The sequence below is a fragment of the Vanacampus margaritifer genome, chromosome 15 (genome assembly GCF_051991255.1).
Source record: "Vanacampus margaritifer isolate UIUO_Vmar chromosome 15, RoL_Vmar_1.0, whole genome shotgun sequence".
Taxonomy (NCBI): domain Eukaryota; kingdom Metazoa; phylum Chordata; class Actinopteri; order Syngnathiformes; family Syngnathidae; genus Vanacampus; species Vanacampus margaritifer.
This window is the reverse complement of record NC_135446.1, coordinates 6,050,654-6,073,140: the sequence shown is the minus strand read 5'-3', so window position 1 is coordinate 6,073,140 and position 22,487 is coordinate 6,050,654. Positions and strand designations below refer to the sequence as shown.

At 41.8% G+C, this 22,487-nt stretch overlaps 1 protein-coding gene across 13 annotated transcripts in view; it reads right to left on the bottom strand.

Moving 5' to 3' along the window:
• The window catches only part of LOC144035602 (pleckstrin homology domain-containing family A member 5-like), a 61,095-nt gene that overhangs the window by 5,654 nt on the left and 32,954 nt on the right, over positions 1 to 22,487 (bottom strand). For 4 of the 13 annotated variants that reach the window (XM_077545392.1, XM_077545396.1, XM_077545395.1 and 1 more), the window contains 17 exons: positions 20,450 to 21,448; positions 17,541 to 17,827; positions 17,153 to 17,385; positions 16,582 to 16,659; positions 14,857 to 14,976; positions 12,583 to 12,636; positions 8,357 to 8,437; positions 7,837 to 7,893; positions 7,672 to 7,752; positions 7,447 to 7,599; positions 6,654 to 6,755; positions 6,461 to 6,566; positions 5,598 to 5,641; positions 4,286 to 4,483; positions 2,984 to 3,125; positions 2,641 to 2,765; positions 2,365 to 2,559 (listed from right to left, as the gene is read on the bottom strand). In XM_077545392.1, the coding sequence (XP_077401518.1) occupies positions 2,365 to 2,559; positions 2,641 to 2,765; positions 2,984 to 3,125; positions 4,286 to 4,483; positions 5,598 to 5,641; positions 6,461 to 6,566; positions 6,654 to 6,755; positions 7,447 to 7,599; positions 7,672 to 7,752; positions 7,837 to 7,893; positions 8,357 to 8,437; positions 12,583 to 12,636; positions 14,857 to 14,976; positions 16,582 to 16,659; positions 17,153 to 17,385; positions 17,541 to 17,827; positions 20,450 to 21,448 (3,055 nt within the window). The other 9 variants (XM_077545394.1, XM_077545400.1, XM_077545397.1 and 6 more) reach the window with 9 other exon arrangements.

Sequence of the window (22,487 nt, the reverse complement as noted above, 5' to 3'; positions counted from 1 at the left end):
CGGATGGTGGACCAGAATTTCCTCGAAGCCATCCGGAAGTCGTTTTCCATGGCCTCACCGAACTCCTCCCATGCCCGAGTTTTTGCCTCAGCGACCGCCAAAGCCGCATTCCGCTTGGCCAGCCGGTACCCGTCAGCAGCCTCCGGAGTCCCACAGGCCAAAAAGGCCCGATAGGACTCCTTCTTCAGCTTGACGGCATCCCTTACCGCTGGTGTCCACCAGCGGGTTCGAGGATTGCCGCCACGACAGGCACCAACCACCTTACGGCCACAGCTCCGATCGGCCGCCTCAACAATTGAAGCGCGGAACATGGTCCACTCGGACTCAATGTCCCCCGCCTCCCCCGGGACAATGGAGAAGCTCTGCCGGAGATGGGCGTTGAAACTCTTTCTGACAGGGGATTCTGCCAGACGTTCCCAGCAGACCCTCACAGTACGTTTGGGCCTGCCTGGTCGGACCGGCATCTTACCCCGCCATCGGAGCCAACACACCACCAGGTGGTGATCAGTTGACAGCTCCGCCCCTCTCTTAACCCGAGTGTCCAACACATACGGCCGCAAGTCCGATGACACGACTACAAAGTCGATCATCGAACTACGGCCTAGAGTGTCCTGGTGCCAGGTGCACATATGGACACTCTTGTGCTTGAACATGGTGTTCGTTATGGACAGTCCGTGGTGAGCACAGAAGTCCAATAACAAAACACCACTCGGGTTTCGATCGGGGGGGCCAATCCTCCCAATCACGCCCCTCCAGGTCTCACTGTCATTACCCACGTGAGCGTTGAAGTCCCCCAGTAGAACGAGGGAGTCTCCAGGGGGTGCGCTCTCCAGCACACCCTCCAAGGACTCCAGAAAGGGTGGGTACTCTGAGCTGCTGTTCGGTGCATAAGCACAAACAACAGTCATGACCCGTCCCCCCACCCGAAGGCGGAGGGAGGCTACCCTCTCATTCACCGGGGTAAACCCCAACGTACAGGCGGCTAGCTGGGGGGCAATGAGTATGCCCACACCTGCTCTGCGCCTCTCACCGTGGGCAACTCCAGAGTGGAAGAGGGTCCAGCCCCTCTCGAGAGGATGGGTACCAGAACCCAAGCCGTGTGTGGAGGTGAGTCCGACTATATCTAGTCGGAACTTCTCAGCCTCGCACACCAGTTCGAGCTCCTTCCCTGTCAGAGAGGTGACATTCCATGTCCCCAGAGCTAGCTTCAGTAGCCGGGGGTCAGACCGCCAAGGCCCCCGCCTTTGGCTGCCACCCAACTTACTGCGCCCCCGACCCCTTTGGCCCCTTCCACCGGTGGTGAGCCCATGGGAAGGGGGACCCACGTTGCCTTTTCGGGCTGTGCCCGGCCGGTCCCCATGGGTATAGGCCCGGCCACCAGACGCTCGCCTTCGAGCCCCACCTCCAGGCCTAGCTCCAGAGGGGGGCCCCGGTGACCCGCGTCCGGGCAAGGGAAACGAAAATCCAAGGTTTGTACTCGTCATTGGGGTCGTTTGAGCCATGCTTTGTCTGGTCCCTCACCTAGGACCTGTTTGCCTTGGGTGGCCCTACCAGGGGCATGAAGCCCCGGACAACATAGCTCCCAGGCTCATTGGGACACGCAAACCCCTCCACCACGATAAGGTGATGACTCACGGAGGAGTAATTTTGTAGTACTAAATGTAATCATAATGCATATATTTGTGGAGACTGGGGTCAAATTGTATTAAAAATTAAAAATGTGCAGAATTTCACAAGTTACTTCATCTTAAAGATTAGATAGCTCTTAATATGAAAAGGAAAATGCACTGAGCTATTACCAATGACTTACAAATGCAATTATGCCATCTAGTGGCAGAAAATGACTTTAACACAAATCAATATCACACTCGTTATTCACAGTACAGTACATGTTTTTAATTTTAAACTCAATTTTATGAATTATTATGAAATTATCATTATGCACCAATGACTGAAAGATACAGCTATATTTCCATTAGTTTAACATTTTCCCTCTTTTATGTTTATAACCAGAATATGAAAGCTTTAAAAAATATATTTGATTGTTCATTTTATTGTTCATTTAGAACAGATATATACTTTGCGATTAATCGTGAGTTAACTATTGAAGTAATTCCATTAATGACGATTAAAAATTTTAATCGCCCGACATCCGTATAAATAACAGAAACGTAACTTTAAGTAAGATTTTAAAGAGTTAAGCAGCAAAATCCAGCCGCCACTTGCTCTTGACTGTAACGACCAATCACGGCTCAGCTTCAGAAAACAGGTGAGCCGTGATTGGTCGCTGCCAGAGCCCTGAGCAACTGTGATGTCAACCCTTCATTTCAGTAGTCAGTGTGTTACGTAAAATATTTGTACTACCTGCGGCATAACAAAGTGGTCGTCTTTGCTGAATGAGTGCGAGCGGGATAGGGCTTCTCTTCTCTTCTCTCGCTGTGATGACGCCTCTTGGTGTCTCCTCATCCTTTCCATCTGCTCCTCCACACTCATCCTGGCTCGGCCCACCTCTCTCTCCCCAGAGCCAATCTGGTCTAATAGCGCACTTCTGGGACGATCCTGCAAAGACCAAAAGACGAACTTGCTCAGTCATATCATTGAGAAGTCGTATTCTGAATTCAAGCCCCAAGCAAAACATACAGATCTGGGTTCAGGCTTTTTGGTCTTCCTCAGGGTGACGTAGGAGGCGATAGTCGTGGACTCGGGAGGGCTCATGGGAGATTTGGTTCTCGGAGGAACAATGCCCACTGGGTAGAGGGGTACTGCTGTGTGGAACAATCATCATGATAAGTTATATATTAAAAAATATATAATATAAAAACAGTTGGGTCATAAGTAATCCAATTATGGATAAAAAATGGACAGATCCACTTTATGGGTCAATTTGACCCATTTCTTAAAATCGACCCAAGTAGAAGATCGGTCTATTTTTAACCCATAGTTGGGTTATTTTTGACCCAGTTGTTTTTAGAGTGTACAGCACCTTTTGTTGCTACAATGTCCATCTTCTCAGCAGACGTCTCATTCTTGTCCTTGTCTTTGTCCTCAGCGTTGACTTCGTCCACTTCCTCTTTGACCGTGGTCAGCTCAGGTTCGCTCTTGTACAATCGATAGTCTGGACCTTGCTGTGAGGCGTCGGGGAGAACAAACAGCATTGAGGCACACACATACAGTATATATGCAAGACATAGACACTACTAAACCTCTGCAGTATTGAAAATGGGACAGAAAATGCTCATACTAAATGAAACATTTATATTGCCCGACTTTCATCAAATTCAATCAAATATGACCCTTTCGTCATTATTTAACAACTGTTTTGTATCATGCCACATTTCTCAGCAAAATAGGCATTGCAAATCACACCAACACGGACTGCATGCATAATCCACACCAAAAGGCATGCATAAGGTGTCTGTGTCAATTGCCTGCAGGTGACAAACTGAGATGGCTGATGTGGAATGAAGTCTTAAATAATAGAGCGGATAGGAGCTGGTCAGTTCCTTCATCATCGGGTTCATGATTCGAACCCAAGGCCTCTGTTAATCCTTTGGCAGGCTGCTGCAAGTTAAGGGACTGCTTGAACATATGCGGAAAATTATGGTTGCTTGAATTGGCTTAATAGCGGCGTAAATCTCCCCAAAATAGAATAAAATAAAATTTAAAAAACAAAGTCAACCTCTACTTTGCAGAAATTCAACTATTGCCGGGGGCTTGCAACTCATCACAAGGGAAAAGTAAGGAACACTGTATTAAAAATATACAGTAGATATTGACTAAAATGCAGTAAAAATCAATACAATAATGTACATTAATTGGATTTGCATTCTAGTTGGTTCTGATTGGCTGCTGACAACATCATGAACACACTTTATTTGGCTTTAAGCACTTTGATGTCATTTTCTAGCTTGAACACACCATAGCAAGATCATGATCGTTCACTGGAAGATTCAAGTTAGTTGGAGTCACTCTACATACAATTACAAAAAAAAAAGTCATCTGAGAGCTTTTTTTTCAAGTTGATCTATAATTAATTTGTTTGTTAGGTTTCCTCCGAACTAATCCCAATAGCTGTACGTCATATTTCCTTCAACAGCCTTTTGGATGGTTTAACTCCTCATAAGTCTGCCCCTCGAAAACGATGGAAATGTTCAAATAAGGATCTCAAATGAAGTGGGAATGTGAAAATGTGAGAATGAAAGTTAAATAACAGCAAGAAAACAAAACCTTCTGCGGATGACTGATGTCACAAAAACATCTACAGGTTTTTTTCCTTTGTTCTTACGCTGTGCGTGCCATTCCTAGCGCCGGTTTTGCGGTCCTCAGGACGCTGTGTGTAAGGAGGCAGGCGGCTGCTGGAGTTTGGATGGTGGGAGGGCATGTGAGGGGGGTGCTCGGATGAATAGTAGTACTGTGGAAGAGGCGGACGGGGGGGAACGCCGTTTCCCGTCTTGATTGGACTGAGTGGCAGCAATGTGACTGCCTGTTAAAAGTTAACACAGCTGGTCTCATTCCAAGAAACTACAGATTGTTAATTTGTTGACGCAATGACAGATGTGGGGGGGAGGAGGGGGGGTGGGCACTGTCAGTGTTTATGACTGTAGTTCTTGACAATCACATTCTTAAAAAAAAATAATAATAAAAAAATCTTAGCAACTTCCTTTTCATTTTTCCCAGTGGACTCAATTTAATGGATGAATTATGTCAAGCTGTCCTGACTGGCGCACGTGTTTGCATGTTAGTTGGGCGTGGAATGTTTGAGATTGGCAATCCAGTGAGCAGCCACCAAAACAAGCTCATTTATTGTGTATTCGGTTATTCTTTTCTGTTGCCGCATCCACGATTTATCTTGAGCTTCATCTTTCTCTATTATCCATCCATCCATTTTTTTCATATGGCCTGTCATTGGGGTCAAGGGAAACTCACACCAATGGGTCATGTAGAGTCCTGAATGGGCCTAAAACACGCCCCCCAGAGTGGGAGGAAACCAAAATGGTCGGACTTCCAATGGAGAATTGAATATCCCTTACGCTGAATGCACATCGGAAATTCAAAGTCAACCTTTAACATTTCTTGACAATAATGTTATATGTGACCTCACTGGTCTAAACACGACATCTGATTGATATTATATTTGTGGAATATGAGTTAAGCAGCAAAATCCAGCCGTTTTTCTCCATCTCAGGGGCAGCCATTTTGCCACTTGCTGTCGACTGAAGATGACATCACAGTTGCAAAGGGCTCAGGCAATGACCAATCATAGCTCACCTGTTCTCTGAAGATGAACTGTGATTGGTTGTTCCCTGAGACTTGAGCAACTGTGAAGTCATCTTCAGTCAACAGTAAGTGGCAAAATGGCCGCCACCCGAGTTGGAGAAAAGATTTTGCTGCTTAACTCATATTCCACTAACACAAAATCAACCAGCATACCGTATTTAGGCCAGTGCGGCTGCATAAAACATACTATTGTCAAGAAATTTTTGGGGGGTTGACTGTTCTATTAGTAATAATGTAAGGTAAAAATAAAAATAATCATCATCAAACATAATATTCAAAGAGTGTGTTTTGTGTTCGGATTCGAATGTGGAGGAACTTACTTCATTCTTTTGTAGGCTGGAAAGTGGCTTGGAATCAGAACAACCTGCAGAAAAAAATCTTGTCATGAGACTTGAATTGTTCCATGTTTGCAATGTCACGTCACAAACAAGTTTCTGGAGATTTGGTATGATTAACTAATTTGCTCCCAACATTAAATTAAATGTTTTAAGTGTCCCAAAGACATATTTATACGTTTTTAATGCATTTGTTCATTTTACAGCATACAGAGGGCTTTGATTATTGTTATTACATAAACGGCCAGCAGGTGGCAGCAGACTCATACGAATTTAACCAGGGTCATGTTGAAACAACCCTCAATTACTCACAATTCTAAATCGATTTATGAATAATGATGAAACTTAGCTACATTCTAATGCTAATTGCTGCAAAACAGAAACGGATAGAAATATACTTTTTTTCCTGAAGAAAGAAGAGACTCTAATCTTTCTTTTGTAGGTTTCCATGTTTTTATAGCAATAGAACACAATATTCTGTGGGCTTTGCAAAATCAGTCAAAATCCAGTAAAACAGCCGGGAGTGAAAATGGCTGGGAGTGAATGAGTTATGTGTTTTGTTTGTTTAACGAAACGTGGCTGCCAGTGTGCGGCTACGGCCCCGCCGACCACCACCAAACATTTGCACCATTCATACACCAGTGTGAGTAGCACTGAAAGCAATGTGTGTGATGTGTCTTGCCCAAGGACACAACGACACATGATTTGGGGAGGGCGGGGATCGAACAGCTGGTTACTGAACGACCGTCTCTACACCCTGAGCCACTGCCGCCACAAAAAGAATTGAATGTGTGTGTGTTTGTTTTTTTTATGGCTTCATTCTGCAATCGTTAACAAACGACACTCACTGTCTATGCTGCGCTGTGGTTTGTTTTTACTCAGTGCTTCCATCACATCCTGAATTCTCCACAGCTCCTTCTGGATCTGGATATGCCGCTGGCTTGGAGGCTCTGTCTAAAGACACACACAACACACACATGCATGCACACAGTTAAAATGCAAATAACTTCAAAAAGCGACTGTGCGTGGAAGGTGTGTAACCTGAGGGCTGCCCAGGGCTTCCAGCTGCTCCAGTAGGTTGGACTTTGCCAGAGTGACGTCTCCCTCCAACCTATCATACTCCCTCCACGAGCGCTCCAGCTCCTGGAAGCATCAAGCAGCCAATATCAAACCCACTTCACAGCGGTGATCTGTGATTGCGCTGGCCAGCTTGACATCATCCGCCCGTGGAAGTCTGCTCACAGTTCCTTATAAACCAACTTTGTGTGCTTCAACATCTGCTGAATAGGATCAGTTTCAAACCACATTTTATCAGTTTGCTAAAGTCACATGACCAAACCCAGAAAACATGTGAGCCGTGATTGGTCGTTGCCTGAGCCCTGAGCAACTGTGACGTCATGTTCAGTCGACAGCAAGTGGCAAAATGGCCACCCCCTGTGATGGATAAAAACGGCTTGATTTTGCTTCATAAATCATATTCCACAAATGTAATATTCATCAGAATGTCATGTTTAGACTAGTAAGGTCACATACACCATATTATTGTCAAGAAATGTTAAAGGTTGACATCCCCTTTAAAGGTATTTATTGTATAGAGACCATAATTTTCGTCTTAAAGGGATACTTGACTCATTGAGCCATTTTCAGCAGTAAGAAGATATTCAGAATTTGTATAGTGTCACAACTTTTTGGGAATTGGGTTTGTAGAAATGAAACACACCAATTTGACTACTGTGTGAGACCTAACAACAGCATTTGCCTCAATGAGCAACTGCAAGATTAACTACGAAATGTGCTTGTACTTGTGACTGCATATTTAATGACGTTTGCTCACCGTGTTGACTCTAGAAAGTTCTCTGCAGGTGCTCAGCAGGCCATTTTGGAGCACGTCTCTCTGCTGGACCAGACTTTGTGTGGCTGAAGTAGTGGTATGATTCTGGTCACTTAACTCCTGACTGGCAGACAGCAGCGCCGTCTCCAAGGTGTGCTGCGAGTGGACAATACACATTACCACACACAGTTTGCCTGAAACATCCCATTCCACACTTGAGAGCGTTACCTTTTCTCGGTGTAGTTGCTGTACTTTCTCCTCTTGCGTCCTCACTAACTTGTCTTGCTCACAAAATCTGCTCAGTTTGGTCTGGCAAAGACAATTGTGGGGGGTTAACAACACGTGACATGCCTGCAACACGTTACTGCTAATACTAAATACTGTTGGTCTTACGTCAACGTCATCGGTGGGTTGGATTACTGAGCAGTCTTTGTACTCATCTGGAGTGATCTGGTAGAAAAAAAACAAACACGGAAAGGAAAACAATACACCGTGTTCACTTTTAACAGTAGTGAGGACGAGGATGAGGAGATGGCAAATCCATGACTATATAGCATTGGACTATAAGCCATGTTCAACTTAACTCAACAACAAACAGCCAGTGAAACAAACAAAAACCATGTATACAAATGATAAATAAAGAGGTTTTCCTGCGGACGTGATGAACTGACTGACTACATCCAAAATGGCGAAACGGGTGGTGGACAAGGGAGGACATGGAAACAACATCACGTCAGATACAAAAGGCAAAGGTCTGGCTTGAGGCAACCGTCTGTAAGTATAAGTTTCATTTAGGAGGACGAAAACAACATTAATTTGAGAACTCGTTGAACTCACACAGTTGCCACGTATGGCGCATCCCAATTTGACTGAGTGAACAGTGACTCAAGCCAGAACCTGCCTGAAATCTTACTTGCTGGTAGAGTTGCGGCCGTGGTGCCGAGTTCTCGATCATAGTGTGAATCATGAAGATAAGAGGCTCATTCTCCTTTTTCTAGCGTGTTGAGGAAAAACAGGACATGGTGCTGTCATCTCTGCTGAAAGCTGGCGTGTGGTATATTAAATAGGGTGTCAGGCGATTACATTTTTTGATCGTAATTAATCGCATGACTTCCGTAGTTAACTCACGATTAATCGCAAATTTTACATCTGTTTTAAATATACAATAAAAGGTACAATCATTTTTTCCCCTACGTTTTCATAGACTTGTAAACATAAAAGTGGAAAAAAATGTTCAACTAATAGAAATATGGCTGCATCTTTTAGTTACTGATACAGTTTTGCCATAATAATTCATAAAATTAAGTTGAAATTAAAAAGATGTACCGTACTGTAAAAGAGTGTGATATTGATTTGTATCGAGGTCATTTTTCTGCCAATAGATAGCATAATCACATTTGTAAGACACTGGTGACAGCTCAGTGCATTTTTCTATCTATTTTTCAACATGAAGTAACTTGTGAAATTCTGCAATTTTTTTTAATTGTAAAATACAACTTGACCCCTGTCTCCACAAATATATGCATTATTATTACATTTATTACTGCTCAATTTTGACGTGGATGCGTTTGCTGCGTTCTGACTGGAATACCTGGAATAGTAAGGGTGGTCATTAATTGCACGTCAAAAAGAATTAGTGGTGTTAAAGGAACTTTAAATTAACTCAAAATTAACACACTAATTTCGACACCCCTATTAAATACACTAGAACTGATCCTCTGCATCAACTGCAATGTGGCAAGTGCAAATTCATGCTCTTTTACAGAGCAGCAAACATTTATGCATACTACTGTACTACTACTACTGAAAATATACTGAACAATGTCCATCCACGGAGAGACTCGGAGACACAGTAGGTGATGAGACTGCTGAGCTAAAATTGCTGAGGATACGGAGATGTTGCATCTGGTGCCCAATGTAGAGCTCAGCTCAGCAGTAATAATTATTTATTATTCACACTTCATAAGCTGTCCAAATATGCTTTCGTAGGCATACACGCAACAAAGTAGTCTGGAGTAGACTAATTGAGTCAAACTCCGATCTGGACCCCTGTTGCGTTCCAAGGAATACAACTGAAAATGAATATTTGCTGGAAGTGGTGCCGCTTTCAAGATTCACAAGCATGTTTCTGCAGAATAATGGACTGAAGAGCCACAGTTCATTCTCACTTTATTATTTGCCACTTTGTCATTTTCAATCCCAAAGTTTTGGAACCGTGAGATCAAGTCCTTTACTTTTGCTTTCGGCTGAAAACATTTTAACATCAAAAGTTGCATACACGACTTGTACATTTTCACATGAGTAAAAGTGCTGGTATCCCTATTAAATGTATCATTCAAACAGTGCTGAATGTCTAAGGTTTTGCCTGTGAAGACTACATAACAGTAAGAAATGTACGCAAAAGAACTGCCCATGGGTCTAAAACAGAGAATTCTCCTTTTTCCAAACACCATCCATAGCGTCTGGATGACACAATCCTAACTCTGCCGTCTTGAAACCTGCTTCCACATCAGTGGTCGTAGACCTGGCCTGGCTCACATCCGACCTCATTAACTCATTCACTGTCATTGACCACTATAGACGTAAAAAATTCATTTGAACTATTCCTATTAGTTTAACATTTTTTTCCCACTTTTGTTAACAAGAGTATGAAAACCTAGAAAAAATATTGTACATTTAGAACAGATATAAAATTTGTGATTAATCGTGAGTTAACTATTGAAGTCATGCAATTAATTACAATAAAAAAAATTTAATCGCCTGACGCGATAAAAAAAAAGAGAAGATTATTAAAAATTAGGGGTGTCAGGCGATAATTTTTTTTATTCGTAACTAATTGCATGACTTCAATAGTTAACTCACGATGAATTAGAAATTTTATATCTGTTCTAAATGTACAATAAAAAAAAATCTAGGTTTGCATACCCTTGTTAACAAAAGTGAAAAAAAAAAGTTAAACTAATAGAAATAGTTCAAATGAATTTTTGACGTCTATAGCCGTCAATGGCATTGAATGAGTTAACAGACAATAATTCATCCACAACATCTTCTCCTTTTCACCCTACTATCCAAAACAAGGTCTGACTTACATCCTGACTTCAATACTGTCATCAATCCATCACAACAGCCGTCGCCTCACACAAAATCCTGGATTCAAAGAAACTTTCAACAACTCAATTTTCCAAAACTTTCGCACCATCTGTGCTGGTCTCTGGAACTCCACCAGAGACGACTCAATTAAGGACTCAAAAAAGGCACTTATGTAGTGAGCAGAAAGAAGTGTTGAGTAAAGAAATGAGCCGTCCTCTCCCTTCTGCACTGTATCCTCAATTATAGCTGCTTGATAGAGCTCCATCAATCCGAGATCTTCGGGGCATATTTAAAGCTATTGAACGTAGAATATTCCATTTTGAATCCCTACTGCCACCTGCTGACGAAAAATGAAACTGCATATACCGTTCTTCACATAACAACCACGCACATTACGTGACATTCGCAGATAGGGCGCGGGAAATTCTAACCCGAATCTAGTCTGAAAACTATTTGCCAGAGGCTTGCAGGAGTACCCATTGAGAACAGCTAAGGTGTTAATCTACTAATTAGAAGGCATTTCAGTCATAAATGGACAAATAAAAAGCTTATTGTAAAGTAATTTTTTGGGGGAAAAGTTCCATATTGCAACTTAAACTGCATTCAAATTGACTTTGGGTTGTGGACAAACCATTGCAGCGCACAGACCAAGGAGGTTATTAAATAAGACAAATAAGACCGAGCCCTGGTGCGGAGCAGGCAGACTGTTGATTGGACTTTCATCAGAAAGAAACACGCTCCAATTACTGTCGCTTGGTGTGCACTATTGTCTATGGAAGTGATGGCAGGTTTTGGACTTTGGAAGGTGGCACACCTTGTACATATTTGAACACATAGTCAAGTCTCCAGGCCACACAAGACAATAGAGATCCGGACGTCACGTGACTATTTCTCTGAACACGCCCCCCCCTGTGGCTGGAAAGTCGAGGCGCAGCGTTAATGGACTAGAATGGCGAGAAGGGCTAAAGCTAGAGTTTAGCCTTCAACTTTCCGCCCAAGAGCATTGACAGTCACTTTGATGAAAAGGACATGAAATACATGCGCGAGGTGGACATGTTGGATTGCCGATGAAGTGTCAGGAGGGATTTTCTTCCTCAACTCATGTGGAAATACCTCCTCTCTTGACAAAATCTGATCCTACTAAGCCTTTACAAGTTTGTACAATCCAGATTTATTACCTTTTTATGTGTTCTTAAAATGCCATAGCAGTTTCACGCAAGTCTTGCAGTGTTATTTATGTACGTTAGCAACTTAGCAGCTACTAATTGGACAACGGCCGCCGTCATTTATGCCTTAAAAAGTCTTCTTTATGGTGTTGGTCGGTTATTAAATTCAACTGTGTAATATGATATATCTATTAAACCGTAGCAGCCCAAATGAACGAAACAGATTATTTCCCCCACATTTTGCGTGTGGTAACAGTTAGCATCTGCTGATTCAGACACCATGCACAACGTGGAACATTGGCTACACATTGGTTCCTATTTTGGGTAGCCCTGAGCATGCTCGATCCTTTTTTTGCCTCTTCTCATTGGGGCAGCTGGTCCACAACAGCTGTCAATCAATGTTCAAGCGTGGCGTTTGCCGTTTGACGCGTTTTCTATGCTGCTAAAATGGCTTCGCTAACGGCCATTTTGGAAGTGTGATGTCAACGTCCGGATCTCTATTGAACTTATAGTTCTGTTATATTCTTAATAGAGGATATGCTAAACATCCTCTTTCCCCCATTTTCAAGCAGTTACAAAATTCTATCTGTTGAGTTTTGTTACACTAATCTGACTATCACAACTGGGACCTAATAAGATACACGTGGTCTAAACTAGTACCTAGAAGAAGAAAGCCACAACGGTCACTGAAATAACTTGAATCTTACAAAAGTCTGGTCAACACGCATTTTGGTGAATCCCAGTCTCATCAGTTAACCAGTTCTTTCTCTGACCATTGCGGATTCTTTTTTCTTTGATGCAAGTGGTAACATCAATTGCCCACGTCAAATTATTTGTTTATTTTGAAAACAGCCCAACTGGAGGAAGGTCAGGTTGTCCTCACCTGATTGTCCAGGTAAACAAGGTTCCTCTGAAGATGATGGGAAAGAACATCAGTCTGCAGTGACAGCAGGAAAAGGAGGGAAAAGAAGCAGAAAGCGAGCTCTGTTTGGTAAGATGGCTTCAAGGATTCGACTGATTTCATCATTGGGAAGAAAAGAATGAAAAGAGGCTTTTATTAGGCAATAACTTCCCATGCACCGTATCTTTTTCTCAAATCAGACATTGTAAATTGTCTCTCTATTTTTTCTTTTATTATTATTATTGCCAAAGGCAACAGATCATCTCTCTGAATGTACTAAACTCCGCTAATAGCAATTATATATTTGAACAGAATAATGACCCCCACAGCAGACTCTGTAAATGCTCGACTTTTCATTTCTGACATCGTCTTGTTCTTCTGTAGAGCAGCTCAATAGCCCACTCAAATGTACTTCAATTGCTCCAAGATGGGATCAACTGACAATTAATATAGTCAGTATTGATCAAAAAATAATTAGGATGCTCATCCAAAACAGGAACAGAACAGTGGATATTAAAAAAAAACAATGATTGTATCAACACAAGAATAAAGCTTGCTCATGAGTGGTTTGACCTAAATAGTCGAGCAAGTCGCTGATCATAACACAAAGTCGCTATTATTAGTTTTACTCTCCAAACATGCTCAAAATGACTCGTCAGAGAATTATGAATACAAATGGTCATTGGTGGAGATAATACACCTGGGAAATGTCTGATGCATCTCCTATGACACATTTGCGGCATTACAACGCTGTCACGGCGCTAATATGCATGGACGGAAGGTGTGTACTCATGCTTAAAACACGCACATGCATACACATCCCCACTCACCACCTCCACACACACACACACACACACACACACACACACACACACAAAATCACCAACAACAAATCACAACACACTTTTGCAATGTTTCCATTATGAAACTGATTTTGGGGTGTAAATAAAAACAAAATCAAATTGACAATTGATGAGTTTTCTTCTTTTTTTTCTTTTTAAAACCCATACTGTGCTCCTCCCTTACAGGACTACTGTATAGTTTGGGGCTGTATTTTCTCCCCCCCACCCCTTCCTTATGTTTTCCTTCCTGTTTCCATCTTTTTTTTTTATGTCTCTTAAAACGGAAGTCAACCCCAAATTTTTGGGGGAGAATAATATTTTCTATGCAGCCCCACTAGTCTAAATATGGCATTCTGGTTTATACTGTGTTAGTGGAACATGAGTTATGAAGTAAAATCCAGCCATATTTATCCATCTCAGTAGGCAGCCATTTTGCCCCTTTCTGTCGACTGAAGATAACATCACTGTTGCTCATGGCTCAGGCAATGACCATTCACAGCTCACTTGTTTTCTGAAGCTGAGCTGTGATTGGTTGTAACCTGAGCCCTGAGCAACATTGATGTCATCTTCAGTCGACAGCAGGTGGCAAAATGGCCGCCCCTTGATATGGATAAAAACGTCTGGATTTTGCTGCTTAACTCTTATTCTACAAATATAATATTAATAAGAATTTCATGTTTGCCATGTGGTTGACTTCCCCTTTAACAGATCATAATTACAGATGATGTCATATTGCTATGACATCATATATGGTATTCTGGTTTATACTGTGTTAGTGGAATATGAGTTATGAAGTAAAATCCAGCCATATTTATCCATCTCAGGAGGCAGCCATTTTGCCACTTGCTGTCGACTGAAGATAACATCACTGTTGCTCATGGCTCAAGCAACGACCAATCATAGCTGAGCTCTGATTGGTTGTTACCTGAGACCGCAGCGATATTGATGTTATCTTCAGTCGACAGCAAGTGGCAAAATGGCCACCCCCTGAGATGGATAAAAATGACTGGATTTTGCTTCATAACTCATAATCCACAAATGTAACATTAATCAGAATGTCATTTTTAGACTGGTGAGGTCACATATAAAATATTTTTGTCAAGAAATGTTTGAGGTTGACTTCCACGTTGCTCTGTACTCGTGACATGTGCAACGACAATACATTTGATTGCGTTCCACTTCAAATAATCCATGCCTCAGTGAACTAACAATCTAATTCCAGTCAAATGAAACCAAATTCAATTTCATATGGACTAAACAGCAAGCCACCTTGAGACACATGCATCAGCTGATATGTACACATATCAACACATAATGCAAGGTTTAAACCGTAAAAGCAACGCCAGCATCAAAGACTGTGTCGGTCCGTGCGCACCCACACCCACAAGCACACATGCATACACTCAGTGCTGACCTTGGGGTTGGGCCCCTCTATTCCCAGGGCCATTAGTTGGGATACTGTGTGCTCCCGCAAGCTGTTGAGCTCTGCTTGCTGGCGGCGGAGCTTGATGAGCATCAGTGTCAGTTCCTCAGGCTACGTGGAGCATCACACAGAGGAGAAATGAACTGCCACATTGGAAACAACATGCTGAAGTGACTGATGGCTCGCAAACGTAACAGTCAGGGACGACGAGCTCATCGCAAGCCAACAAATTGGACCAGCAAATTGATATACTACTGGTCATACTTTGAGAAAGTTAAACGAGGTCAAAAGACAACTACGAGGAGGCCCGTCATACATCATATTACAGAGATGTGTGATGACTTCAAATGAAATATTCATGGAATGAGGGCTTGGTGGGGTTCTTCCAACTACCGTGTGACATTTTACTCTCATACATAATGCACTTGAAACTAAATACCAATCCGTATAACAACTTATATAACAGCTTGCCTTGTCTCAAACAATTCATATTTTTATAGTCACACTAATGATGGACCTGTAACGCAGCCAATGCCTGGAAAGATTGAGTCCCAGGCCAACCCAACACACACACAGATACTTCATTACGCATTCAGTATTCTTACTTCCAGGGTGAAAAAGATCAACAGCCATGCAGCAGGCTTAAAAAAAACAAAAAACGCTGTCTTCATGAAAAAAAAACAACAACCTTTGTAGTGCATTCTGACAACTCAGTTCTCTGTTAGATTTTTTATTTGCCTTTGAATGTCCTAACTCACACGTTCAAATGGCAGAAAATGAAGTTTTACCCATATACAGTACATAAAAACACTGAGCACAGAAACTGTCAAAATTAATCAATTAATCATCAAGTAATTGACTATTTTAATAACCAAGGAATCGTTTGGCGCCATTTTTCAATTTAAAATTGTCCAAATTCTTTGATTTCAGCTAAACAGTCATTGTTCACTGATTTTTGTAGTCCTTCATGAAAGAAGACTGATTATCTTCTGTTTAACCAAATAAGACATTTGCAAACATCAGTTTTTACAAAATCGTTCCCCCTTTTTTAATCACTGTACAAATACGAAATAAACACCAATCACTAGTTGATAAACAATAATGAGGGAGAAAAATGCTTTTGTAATACACTTCAATACAAAATTAAAATGTATCCGATTAGTCGATTAATCCATTGATGAATCGATGGATTAATCAACTGCAAAAATATTCGCTAGTGACAGCACTAAAGTCTACACTTGTTCTTTTGAAAACATTTGATAACGGTGTTACCCAAAAAGAAAGATGAGTCATGGCACAAGTGAATACAGTAGATCAGAGGTGGGCAATCTCGGTCCTCGAGGGCCGGAGTCCTGCAGGTTTTGGAGGTTTCTCACTTCCAACACAAGCTGATTCCAATCAACAGGATCGCTATCAGGCTTATGCAGAGCTTACTGATGAGCTGATCATATATCAGCTGTGCTGGAGAAGGGCAACATGCAAAACCTGCAGGACTCCGGCCCTTGATACCCACCTCTGCAGTAGATGCTAGTTGAAATAATGAAACTTTCTGCCAACGTGGATAATTCAGGGGAAGAGAGGTTGTCTGGTGACCTTGTTTGTAACACAGTAAAAAACAATATCAGCCAGTAGTGACAAGCAGTAGTGGGAAAACTGAAGGCTGCAAAAGCTAAATGGAAAAGGTTTATTTTGACTGTAAAATCTTGCAAGACTCACCGTTTTGCCTTGCAGCGACTGAGGTGTAATAGGTTGAACACCGGCTACCACTGGACGCCGTTCAAGTGTGCTTCCAAACTGACAGAGAAAAAAAAGCCCAAAAAAAAAAAGGTTCTTAGCAGGCCCTTGAATAAAGCTGGAATTTAATAGTAGATTTGAAAGAAGAGTGAAAACGGGAAGTATTTCAAGGTCAGCCTGGTTTTTGCTGAAGATTATTGAATGGCAAAGCCTCTTAAATTTAGATTTTTACGCCTACAGAAAGCAACAGTTGCGGGTTTATTTTATATTACAGTATATATCTTTGGAAATGATTCTTGATGCGTATTGTGAAATGATAAGTTTGTTAGTTTGGAAAAAACGGGATGTATTTACTATAAACGCATAGCGGAATCGGGACACCGTATATACTGTATATATACAGTATATATATATACAGTATATATATATATATATATATATATATATATATATGAATGTTTTTGTCTTCTCCATTGTTCTTGTTCACTCTCAATGCATGTTTTTCAAAGTGTTTGGTTCTACCACAGTATGCCACGAATGGCCTGCCCTTTACCTTGGCAGGGTGTGTCCTGTGCGGACGCTCAAGCGTCCCATCTTCTCCAAAGTTTGTGGAGGACACTTCAAAGTGGCAGCTACTGGTGTTGGGAAGGCCTTGCTGGCAGGGAGGGGGCAGAGTGTTGTAGAGGGCTAACGACCCGTGAGATGGCGAGGTGGGGATGGAGTGGATGGCGGCGTGTTCGGATATGTTGCTCATTGTTTTTGTGCTGGGAAGGGTGCCATAATGACCTGAAAAAGAACAGAGAACGTGAGAAAAGCATGTCACATGAGGATCGTATTGTACAGTATATTATCACTGTTGGGCAGAAACCTCCTATCCCTTTCTTATTTTTTACAAAAGTAAAGTGAAGCCAAGTTTTTTGCATGCTGATGATGATGGCTACCTGTTGGTTGAGCCAGACTTTGCCTGGAGAAGGCCTGCCTCTGTTGCCATTCATACAGCTGCCACATGGTGTCGTCCCTCATTGACCTCCGCTTCTCGGCCGCCGTGGCGGCGCTGGTCGAGACGGGCCGAAGAGCCCGATCATACACTGAGCCTGCCGCACTGCAGATGCTGTCTGGCCTCATTGCGCTGTTTCGGGGTAACGTGCGGTAGCCCTCGGGGTATCTGGGTACAAGCTGGGGATGGTGGCTGGGCATGTTTCGGGGTAACGTCTGGTAGGATGAAACACTTGCAAACACAGGAAGAAGAGGAGGAGATTACTGCTTTGCTTCTCTAGATTTCTTCCTTTGTTTCTTGATGATCAACTTGTATTTCCTCGTCTATCACGCCTTGGAACATTTAAACGTGACGAGGGGCTTTCTACCCTTTTCTATCCATTTAAAATGTTACCTTGAGAACATAACTTAGTTACTGTATTGATTACTTGCTTTAAAAAAGTAACTACGTTATATTACATGTTACTTTAGTTACATTTAGGAGATACATACAACATAAAAATGTGGTTTTGCCACTTAACTTATTCAATGGCAGACATTTTCACTTTGCGCCCAGCTGTTTTACTAGATTTCGACTGATTTTGCAAGGCCCCCAGAATATTGTGTATTGTGTGACTATTGAGTCTCTTCTTCCATCAGGAAAAAAAAGTATATTTGTATCGGTTTCCATTTTGCAACAATTAGCATTAGAATATAGCTAAGTTTCACCATTATTCACAAATCTGTTGAAAACACTGGGGAAAATAGCTTTTTGCAATATGGCCCTGGTTGATCTCTTATACCCCGCTGCCACCTGCTGGCCATTTTTGTAATAACTACCATTGCTTTAAGCGACCTCTTTAGGTCAGAGGCTGCATCAAAGCCTGCCATAAATAATGAATAAATAAATTTTGGGGACCATGGCAATATTTAAAATAGAACGTTTTTATATCAGTAGTGTGTTTTTAACAGTCATGTTTAAGAACAAAGTTTGCTTTTATTAAAAATATAATAAATATAATAAACGACAGCAACCTTTTTGACTAATTATTTAAATGATTTTTTTTTTCAGGATTCCACTTAAAAAATTTGCTACTTGTTTTATCCATCCATCCATTTTCAGGCAGTAGGCGGGTACATCCTGAACTGGTTGCCAGCCAATCGCAGGGCACACAGAAACGAACAACCATTCACACTCACAATCAAACCTATGGACAATTTGGAGTGTTCAATTAACCTGCCATGCACGTCTTTGGAATGTGGGAGGAAACCGGAGCACCCGGAGGAAACCCACGCAAGCTCGGGGAGAACATGCAAACGCCACCCAGGAAGGCCGAAGCCCGGACTCGATCCTATGTCCTCAGCACTGGGAGCTAACCAGTAATCCACCGTGCCGCCTGCTACTTGTTTTGAATTTTAAAATAAGTCTTTCTAAACTTCACTTGAAAATGCATTTCTAAAAATAATTTCTAAAATATCTTAATACATCTTATTTACTTGACATATTTAGCTATGAATGTTGTAATGGCAAAACTCAACATTTATAATGTACATTATTTATAAGTGAATTATTTTGGGGACCTCCTGCAGAATCGGCCCCACGCCCGCACCGCCCACTTTCTCTGAGACCTCCATGGAATAGTGTCAAAAGTAGCCTTTATCAGTTAACATTCTGTCCAAATGAATTCAAAGCAAACAATTATCCTTTACATTTGCAATGCCAAAGTGCAATGACAATTGGATGTCTTAAAATTCCACAAAAGTGCTGGCCGACACTTGTGTAAACGAAAAGTTTTTGTGCTGTTGAATGCAACTGAACGAATGGTGTAGTGGTTAGCACGCTCGCCCTGTAAATAGCCGGTCTGTAGTTTGCGACACCTCAGGGTTGTCTTTTTTTCTTCCTTCTTTTCTTTCTTTCTTCCCTCTTCTTCCCCTCCTCCACTACGATTTCTTGCGGCAAGGAGCCGTTTTGTTTCAAATGTTTATTGAAGAATTGAACATCCATCCAATTTCCACATGTAAAGACGCGGTTGTACTACAACGGCTGTCCGGTCTTGCGTGGCCACACAGCGCTCCTTGGCAGCAGCCGGCTTGGACGAGAGCGGCGCGGGAACCACACGGTGAGAGGCGGGGTTTTACTGAACCGGGCGTTTTACTTCCGCATTAGAAAAATAGCCAGAAAAATACCAAATATTTCATTAAAAATTACATCGCCATTGTGTCAAAGGTAAGATTTAATCAATATATGCCTATAGTTAACTTAAAATTCCATGATGTAATCCCTTTAAGGGTTATAATCTTTGACCGTCTCACAATTTGATTCAAATCCGATTTTTGGGCCTGCGATTTGATTCAGAATAAATTCTCAATTCAGAACGATTTTTGATTCAAAATTATTTGATTGACAATGATTTCTGCAAAGAATCGTCATGATCTGCTTTAGTCTGACTTGCTAATGCTAATTAGGGCGCTAGTCGCGGCACTTTTATCACTCAAAAGAACGGCTTCATACAAAATGCTTCAAGAATGTATGCAGAAAAGCATGTTAACATTACTCACCGGCATGTGCTCTTTCTACGCTACAAAAAAACAACAACCTTTAATGGAATAACTTGATTGTAACTTTTTCCTTCTACTCCCTAATGTGGCTACAACTTCAGTGTATCAGAACGTGCAGAACCACACTGCCCATACGTGGCCATATCGTGTACTACATGAACAGCGCTCCCAATAAAGGCACGGCAGTATAAAATAATATAAATAAAATCGATTTTGGGAGATTTAAAATCGATTCTGAATCGTACTAAATGAGAATCTCTTTTTTGGCACATCCCTCCCTACAAGATATGACCATTTAATGTTGCAATCATCTTACCTTCTGTCCTCTTCTGTGCGAGTTCTACGAGTCAAATGCTCCAACTGCTGAATGGAATTGGTTCTGGACATGCCCCGATCCGGTTCTGGAACCGGAGTGGCCGCCAGCCTGGCCCGGCTCTGGTGTTCTGCCGTCAAGCCGCAGTCACTCGTGTGGTCGAGCGGCAATGATCCGTTGACCTGCGCAGGCTTGGGCAGCGCGAGTGCGGCCTGTTCCTGGCGGGAAGCGGACGCGGCCGCCGCGATGGCAGCCGCCTGGGCCGGCTGCAGTTTGATGTTGCCGATTTGAGCGCGAGACAGTTCCGCGCTGGCATCTTGCTGGAAGCGGCGTTTATCCCCATGACAAAGGGTGGCATACTTTTCCAAGTCTCTTAGAGTAGCGTATTTATCCCCTTCTCTGAGTGTGCTGTACTTCCTCACTTCCTTCAAAGTGTTGTATTTGTCCACAATTTGTAATGTTCCATATTTACTCTGCGTCTCCTTTAATGAAAGCTGCCTCCTCACTTCCCTCTGAGGGACGTATTTTGGTGTCTCTTTGACTCCCATTTTTTGCAGCAGAAACGTGTCTTCATCTTTGGACAAAAAACACGTGTCACCAACTTGCATCGGAGCGCATTTGTCATCTGTTGGAGTCGCTCTGTATTTGTCATCCACTTTCCGATGGGAGCACTTTTCCAAGTCCCTGTGAATGGAGTACCTTTCACCGTCCTTTTGCAGGAGATACTTCTCACCATCCTTTTGGAGCATGTAGCTGACACAGTCTTGCTTCAAGCAATACCTCCCTCCATCTTTCAGCGAGGTGTAGTAATCTGGCTCATTCCCGCCGTGCGCTTTATCGGCATCTTTCACTCGTTTCTCATCGGTCCGCGATAAGGAATGTTGACGTGCGGGCGCACGATTGCGTTCGTTGTTTTGGAGCTCCGGTCGGCTGAAGACTCGCTTGTTCAACATGTTGTTCAACTCCTGAGGTGCCGGCTGGTCTACTTTCAACTTGTCCAACCTGTGGCAGAAGCAGAAAGGGATGCAAGGCAGTTGAAATGAACAATGATTTTATGGGTTTGAACCGGGGTTATTACAGTTTGGGAATGTTTCATTTTACTTAGTTTTTATTTCGTTTTGAGTTTTGTTTTTTAAATTTAGTTTGTTTTAATTAGTTTTCAGAGTGCTTCTGTTAGTTTTTATTAGTTTTAGTTATTTCATAAATGCTTAGTTTTAGTTAGTTTCAGCATTATTTTTTTTAGTTTTTTAAAGTGTGTATTACTTGTGCGCAATATTTAAAAAAAAAAACATGGGAGCAACGTCATCTAAAGGTGCTTTTCTATTAGCTGCTGCTAGATGACGTCACTTTTGTGGGACACACTTTCAAATGTCCTTATTCCGGTTAATATCAAAATAAATCATCCCCAAAGGCTCATGCATTAAATTGATTATCACAGACTAAAACGAAGGACATTTTTTGCTATAATTATTGTTAGTTTTAGTTAGTTTTGTAAACATAAAATGTAGTTTCAGTTAGTTTTCGTTTTTTTTTAAAGCATTTTTGTTTTTATTTTATTCTCAGTTTCAGTCTCGCTTGTTAGTTTTTAATCGTAGTTAGCCAACCTCATCCCGTTTTTATTTAGTCCAATTTTAGCCAACTATAAATCTAGCATTTAAGTCCAAGGAAACAATCTTATTTGTCTAGTGTTAGTCAACAAAAACTGCCAACATTTTAGTCTAGTTTTAGTCAGGACAATCATTTTACCCCTGTATTTTTTTAAATCGGCAGATTATGTTGAACATTTTGGATCTAAAATATTTCACATAAAATTTTATCTCATCTTTTTGATGAAAAAACAACACACAATTACAGTATATCAACAAGTGGCTACTATGGCTCCATGCTATGAGCTAGTAAATTAGCGGTCGGATTAACATTATTGTTGGAACTTTATAGCCGTTGGATTCATGTTATGTCATTACTACAATTTACTTCTTTTTTTTTTTTTTTTACCTTTCACCGTGAATCCACCTCCTGTCTATCCTATGTGTTTGTGCAT